The following is a 7,928-nucleotide window of genomic DNA, read 5'->3' on the forward strand; positions in this document are numbered from 1 at the left end:
AAAAAAAAAAAAGAAGAGGAGGACACATTGGAAACCAGGGAAACAGAGTGATGCTGTTGGAGATAAAGACTTTGCACCAAATCTTGGCCTGGGGGAGGGGAAAGCAGGTGTATGAGAATGTTTCTCCTCTATACAGGAATAGCCATGTCAACACAAGAGCTCTTGCCAGTCTCTGAAAAATAAGGTGAACACACAAAACTGTGGCACCACTTGTGAATATTCTGGATCCTTTCATGGTTTCTCTTCCAGTCTGCAAATAATAGGCCCAGAAGTAAGAGAAGTTTGACTGGTGACCCTGAAGTTAGTTTTGTGGGGGAAGGGTTAGAAGCATTTACTGTCAAGCCTGATACCTGAGTTCAGTCCCTGTGTAAGGAGATGATGGGATGAAGGATGGGACTGCCATGGTGCTCCTGGACACCTCACAAACCAGAGAGCCCAAATATAAGGAAAATAGTACAGTACAGTGCGGAGGGGATCTTTAGTTCGGGAGGTGAGTAGGGTGGAGGAAAAGCCAAAGGGCTATCACATGGTAGAAGGAGAAAATTGACTTGGATAAGTGTTCTGCTGATCTCCATGTGCATACATATAGTGGCGCACGTGCATGTGCGTGCACACACATGCACACATACACATAGCCTGGGCTGTGGTGGCTTTAATACTAGTTCTCAAGAGCCAGAGGCAGGCAGATCTCTGTGAGTTCGAGGCCAGCCTGGTTTCCAGAGAGTTCCAGTACAGCCAAGAGTACACAAAGAAAACCTGTCTCAGGGAAGTTACTACCTTAGGGATGGACGTGGGGGGGGGGCTAATGTAAAATAAGAATAACAACAAAATCTTAACTCACAAATGAAGGTGTACAGGCAAAGCATAGTGATGTGTATTTATAGTTCTAGGCCCTTGGAAGGCTGGGGCTAGAGGAGCTCTTGAGCCCAATATTTTAGGGATATCCTGGGGTCTGGGTGAGACCCTTCTATACTTTTAGAAGTAGGGCACGGTAAAAATGGAGGTGGCAGCAACTAAGCTTAGATGCGGTGGCATAAACCTGGAATCTCAGGGCTCGGGGGAAAGAGTCAAGAAGACTGCAAGTTCAGAGCTAACTTGAGCTACACAGAGGGGACGGGGAAGAAAGAGGACTGGCAGGTGAGATGGTTCATTCTGTGAGAGTGCTCATTGCCAAGCGCTTTGACCTGGATTCAATTCCCTGGAACCCACAGGTGGAAGAAGACCTCCACTTGTACATGCATGTGTGCCCACACATACACTCCCACAATGGTGGTTTTTGTTTTTTGTGTGTTTTTTTTTTTAAGAAATTTAAAGAGAGAAATAGACAGATGGCAAACTTAATGTTTGTCATTTAAAAAAAAAAACAATAAAGTGCCACTCCACATCTCTTAGTGTGACAATAAAAAATATTGACAACTTTAAATGCAGATAGCACTGAAGCAACAGGAATGCTCATTCATTGTGGAGGAATGCAAATGGAACTTAGGTTGGGCAGTGTTGCGGTTTGAATTTGAAGTACTCTCTATAGGGCCTGGAAAGATGGCTTAGTGCCCACATCCAGGAGCTCACAACGACCTATATAACCCTGGCTCAAGGATCTGGTGTCCTCTTTGGCTTCTCTAGCTACCCACACATATGTGTGCATATATCCACACACAAGAAAAACCTTTAAAACTTTGCCCTCCACAATTTCGTGTTCAAACTGGTGGCTCTGTTGAGGGACTGAAACTTTTAGGGCTTGGCTGGTGGCAGGAAATCACTAGTAGTGGGCCTTGAAGGTTTTAGTCTGGTCCTACCTCTGCTCTCTCTGTTTCCTTATCTCCCTTAATGTGAAGTGTAGATGAACGCGATAAAGTAATAAAGTAGTCCCACACTAGCTCAGAATTGAGTATAATAAAGGATTTTTAATTTGGGATAGATTTACAGATTAGCAATTCTCTGCACAAGAGGGGAACAGGAACTGAATCCAGCAGCAGGGGGGGGGGGGAGAGGAGGAGGAGGAGGGAGTGGAGGTGGAGGGAAAGGAAGGAGAGAGCACACTCAGTTTTACACCTGTTTTTTATAGTACCCAAGGCCATGCCCAAAGTGGTCCAGCATCTCAAAGGCTATTGGCTGAAGGAGTTCCCCCAGCAGTGGAGTGTGAGCCAAATAAACCTTTTTAAGTTATCTCAGGATTTAGTCACTGTAATGAGGAAAACACAGGCACTTTCATATAAAACCAGACTCATAACATGAACCAGCAATGGTGATCTTTACTCTTTATTTTGTTTTTGTTTTTTTGAGACAGGGGTTATCTGTGTAGCTCTGGCTCTCTGGAACTCTGTAGCTCTGTAGACCAGCTTTCTGGCCTTGCATTTAGAGATCTGTCTGTCTTTGCCTTCTGGGATTAAAGGCATGTGCTCTACTGCCCGACTTTGTTCTTTTATATCTGGACAGAAACATACACAGAGATGTCATATTATCCTGGAAAAAACCGCTCAGAAAGCTACTGTCTACGTTTATTCAGACTGCTGTAACAAATTACTGTCAAGTGAATGGCCTATAAACAACAGAAACATTACTCCAAATGCTAGAGAGATCCTGAGAAACATTAGTTCAAATCATTGATAGATTCTGTAATTGGTGGTTCCTGTTTCTTGATTCTTCCTCACATATTAAAAAGGACATGTCAGCTCTCTGGGGTCTCTTTCATAGGGCCTCCACATCCTGACATGGCGTGCATGGGCAGGTGTATATATACCAGTGTGGGAGGTTTTGATTTTTTTTTTTTTTTTTCGAGACAGGGTTTCTTCATAGTTTTTGGTTCCTGTCCTGGCACTAGCTCTTGTAGACCAGGCTGGCCTCCAACTCACAGAGATCCGCCTGCCTCTGCCTCCCGAGTGCTGGGATTAAAGGCATGCGCCACCACCGCCCGGCGGGAGGTTTTGATATTAGAGATTGAACTGGGGCCCTTGACATGTTCTGCCACTGATCATAGTCCTGATGATTTTATTATTAGTGTGTGTGTGAAGAGAACAAGTGAGTTAGAGAGTAGGGGACATAGTTGCTATAGCACATGGAATTTTGTGAAGTCAGTTTTCTCTTTCCACCATATGGTTCTGAGGTTCTAACTGAAATTGTCAGGTTTGTGCTGCAAGTATCTTTACTCACTGAACCATCTCATCAGCTCGCTCATGATTTGTTTTTAATGGGTGAATTTGGGGAGGACATACACGTATGGCTCAAGTTCTAAGATATGACTATGCAAAACCCATAAAATGAATAACTTTCAGTGGTAAACCTAAGAGCTATAGCCTCCAAGTGATACAGAAGTGCAGTGTAGGTAGGTCCATGGATGGTAACATTTTACTCTGTTAATGAAGAATCTTAATAGTGAGGGAAGAGTTGCATATTGAGAGGAAATTAGGTCTCTGGGTTTTTTCCCCCCACCTCTTTCAGCTTTACTGTTTAAGCTGCTCTAAAAAAAGAAAAAAAAAAAGTCTACTTTTTTTATTTGTTTCTACTGCTGGAAAGAGTCTCTATGGCCAAGGCAACTTATAGGAGAATAAGTTTATTGGGGCATACAGTTCTAGTGAGTGAGTCATGACCATCATGGGAGCAAGGCTGCAGGCAGGCAGGGTAGGCAGGGGGTAGGCATTGGAGCAGTAACTGAGACTTTACATCTGATTCACAAACATAAGGCAGGAGAGATAACTGGGGATGGCATGGACTTTTGAAAGCTCAAAGCCCATCCCTAGTGACACAGCTAACCCAACAAGGCCATACATGCCTCCTATTCTTTTCCCGACAGTTCTACCAACTATTCAGACCAAACATTCAAACTTGAGTCCATGGGGGCCTTCTCATTCAAACCACCACACTACTGAAAAAATAAGGCTATTGTGACATTGACTTCGGACCTTTTCGAAGTTTACCGAGCATCTTACCTAGAAATACTGGTTGGTTCTTGGATTACCTTTTGTATGGCAGGACTTCAGTTGATGTACCATTGGGAATAATTAATGAAAAGTTAGTGCAAGCTGGGTGGTGGTGGCGCATGCCTTTAATCCCAGCACTTGGGAGGCAGAAGCAGGTGGATCTCTGTGAGTTCGAGACCAGCCTGGTCTACAAGAGCTAGTTCCAGGACAGGCTCCAAAACCACAGAGAAACCCTGTCTCGAAAACCAAAAAACAAAAAACAAACAAACAAAGAAAAAAGTTAATGCAGCCCTGACTTGGCCATAGGTATATGGATTACAATATCTTCATTTTGATCTGTTTCCCCTCCTTTTTTCTTTTAGGACAACCCTCCATATGACAAGGGGGCCTTCAGAATTGAAATCAACTTTCCAGCAGAGTACCCATTCAAACCACCCAAGATCACATTTAAAACCAAGATCTACCACCCTAACATTGATGAGAAGGGGCAGGTCTGTCTGCCGGTAATTAGTGCTGAAAACTGGAAGCCAGCCACCAAAACCGACCAAGGTGAGCCACGCACCTTTCTTCTTGCTGCCTTAGAAGGGGCTCTTTTCTGCTGATGGGTGTCGAAGGTTCTCTAAAACCCTGTCAGGCAGAGTTGAGAGAAATACTGCCATAGCAACTCAAGTGCATGTAGAAGTACTGCTGAGACACCCCCCCCCCCCCCAATCCTCCTGTGGGGCTGCCTGCTCTTGGCTGAAGTATCAGCTGTGCATGGGCACTGGCCTGGGGTGGTAAAGGATTCTGATATTGCCTAGATGGGAAAGTGAGGATGGTGGATGCACACAACAGTAAGCTTTTGAGATCACTTAGAAGAAAGGTTAGTGAGGACATTCCAGACTAACAGGACTTACGCCAAGTCCTGTAGCTCCCAGTAGGTGGTTTGGGGGTTCAGGACCAGACAGTCAGATTTGGGTACTTGGGTGGAAAGCACATAGTTGACTATATAGTGTTTGTGATTCTTAGAATTAGATGCTCGTTTTCTTAGAAAAGTATTTTATTCTGTGTCACAATTGTTCTCCGTCTTGTCCCTTTCTTGCTACTTCCAGTAGACTTTGCTTGGATTTTGTCTAGTATTAGTCATATACTTACTTAGATTTTATGAAACAGGTCTTGCCATAAGCTTTCACATTGTCCTGGAACTTGCTCTGTAGAGCAGGATGGCCTCAAACTCTTGATGCATCTACTTAAACCTCCAGAGTGATTATATGAGTGCACCGCCACACCTGGTTCCAGTTTTTATTAATTCCAGACTTGCTTTTGAAGTTCTAATTTTGTATTTTTGGTGGCTTTCTACTAAGTAATTAATTGAAGCAGTGTAACATTAGATTAGATTCCAGCGAGTGAATGGAGGTGGTGTTCGTGAGATTGCAGGTTGCTTTTCCTTACTGGTGGAAGCCCTGGAAGACCGAGAAACCTGACTATCAGGTTCCTGCAGTTCGAAGGAGCAGATGCTAGATGTTTAATCAGAGAGTAGTTTCTAGCAGGATTCACCTGAGCAGTGCATGAAAGCACTGCTGTTTAGGACAATTTGACTGAATTCTCAGCTCGAGTGGCCTGATTATTTTCCTGTACAGACTCTTAGCTCTGTGTTGGAATCTGACCTTCATTGTGTCAATAATACAACTTCCAGAGACTAGGCTGAGTTGAGTCCCTACTCAGTCACCTCTACTCCAGGCCCTCTGACTCTCTCCAGTTTAGAGTCTCTTCCTTTACCTGAGAACTGATGGCATGAAGGCCAGGGCTAGGAGACTCTCAGGCTGTCCTATTTTATCTTCACATCTAGATACATAACCTGCTGCCATTTCGGGTTGGGGCTGTGCCTCCAAAGAGTCAGATAGGTTAAGACTAGTTTTCCTTTTTGGGTTTTTAAGACAGGGTTTCTCTATATGGCCATGGCTGACCTGGAACTCTCTCTGTAGACCAGGCTGGTCTCAAACTCACAGAGATCTACCTCCTCTGCCTCCTGAGTGTTGGGATTAAAGGCGTGCGCCCCACTGCCCTGTAGTTCCAGGTAGTTCTTTTTTTTTTAAATTATTATTATTTTTATTGTTTATTGGAAAAAAATTTCCACCTCCTCCCAGCCTCCCATTTCCCTCCCCCTCCAAGTAGTTCTTTTATAAAATATTCTTATTCGTTATTAAGAATTTCATTTCAGGGCTGGAGAGATGGCTCAGTGGTTAAGAGCATTGCCTGCTCTTCCAAAGGTCCTGAGTTCAATTCCCAGCAACCACATGGTGGCTCACAACCACCATGTAATGAGGTCTGGTGCCCTCTTCTGGCCTGTAGACATACACACAGACAGAATATTGTATATATAACAAATAAATATATAAAAGAATTTCGTTTCAAGTATAGTGACAAAATTATTGTTTTTGTGATTTGGGACAGCTTGGGACTCCCTAGAAAACCAGTTGCTTGTTGTAGTCTTTGTAACATGACTTTGATTCTGTCCTCTCAATCAGTAATAGCACTCGATGCCATATTTTCCTATTTCCTGTTACCTGTGCCTGTATCATAACCCTATTGAAACTCCAGCCATGACTTGCAACTGGAGAGATAATTCACTGGAAGCTGTTCCAGAGGACCTGGATTCAATTCCCATCACCCTTATGGTAGTTCACAACCGCTTGTAACTCCAGTTCCAGGGGCATGTCTTCTTCTGGCCTCCAAGGGTACCAGGTTCCTACACAACTCTAATCACATAAAAGTAGGGACTTGAGAGATGGCTCAGTGGATAAGAGCACTGACTGCTCTACCAGAGGGCCGAGGTTCAATTCCCAGCACCTGCATGGCAACTCACAGCTGTCTCTAGCTTTAGTTTCAGGGGATCCAACACCTTCACACAGAAATACATACAGTCAAAACACGAAGGCACATGAAATAATTATCTTTTTTTAAAGTTAACTAATTGAGATAAAATGGAACAGGGCTTAAAGTAACAGTTTATTGCTCATTCTGTATATTGGTTGTCTCAAATGGGGGTGATTATTCTTGGGATACCCAGATACTCTCATTGGAGGTAAATTGTCCTACTTGGCATCCTTCACATGTGTGGCAATTGGTGCTGGCTGGGTACTTAGCTTTCTTTGTGTTGCTTATTCTCCATGAAGTGGGTTGGAATTCTTTATAGCAGTGATGGAGCTCTAGTTGAAAGCAGAAGCAACAAGCTATTTACAAGTCCATGTAGAGCTAGTACTATTATTATTGTGTCCCTTCTGGATCCTATTGGCCAAACAAGTACAGTCTTGAACAGGGAAGTAGACTGAGTCTTAAAGGAGTTGAGGCAGGATATTGAGGGTGGGAGAGGTGGGTACACAGGCAGAGGAGGAGCCACTGGCACTGAGTTCCTTACTGTCTCTACATGCTTTTTCTTTTTTGTCTTCTTTTAAATGTGTTTGCTTGCCTGAATGTATATCTGTGCACTATATGCATGCAGTGTTGAGGTTGGAAGATGGCATCAAATCCCCTGGGACTGGAGTTACAAATGCTTATGTAATGCCATGTGAGTTCTAAGGAACTCTCCAGCCTCCGTCTCTCTACATACTTATGTGTGTGGCACTATTGTGGCCACATGGCAGATGCTATTGTGTTCATTGTCTTTTGTTTGTCCTATTTCCTGACTCCTTTCCAGCCATCACCATCTTTATCATCTTGTTTTTAAATGTCTTGCAGTTCTGCATTTCCTAAAGTTATGAAGTGAAGGCATCACTTGTTCCTTAATAGCATCTGCTTGTGGTTTCATGTCAGTCATCCACCATATACAGCCTTTTGTTGATCTCTAGATTCTCTTAAAGAGTTTTTCTATTTAGAGAGCATCAAAGTTGTGTTGTGTTACTATGTTTATGCCTTCGTGTCTGTCTGCACATTGTTCATGCCTGGTATTTAGAGAGGCCACAAGGGAGTGTTAGATCCCCTGAAGCTAGAGCTGCCATCTAGGTGCTGGGAGTAGAACCCAGATCCTCTGGA

At 43.6% G+C, this 7,928-nt stretch overlaps 1 protein-coding gene across 2 annotated transcripts in view; it reads left to right on the top strand.

Moving 5' to 3' along the window:
• Positions 1–7,928, top strand: part of Ube2l3 (ubiquitin conjugating enzyme E2 L3) — a 47,934-nt gene that overhangs the window by 33,974 nt on the left and 6,032 nt on the right. For both annotated transcript variants that reach the window (XM_005369998.3, XM_005369999.3), the window contains one exon: positions 4,280–4,466. In XM_005369998.3, the coding sequence (XP_005370055.1) occupies positions 4,280–4,466 (187 nt within the window). The remainder of the gene's footprint in view (positions 1–4,279; positions 4,467–7,928) is intronic.

This window comes from Microtus ochrogaster, unplaced genomic scaffold (genome assembly GCF_000317375.1).
Source record: "Microtus ochrogaster isolate Prairie Vole_2 unplaced genomic scaffold, MicOch1.0 UNK68, whole genome shotgun sequence".
Lineage (NCBI taxonomy): Eukaryota > Metazoa > Chordata > Mammalia > Rodentia > Cricetidae > Microtus > Microtus ochrogaster.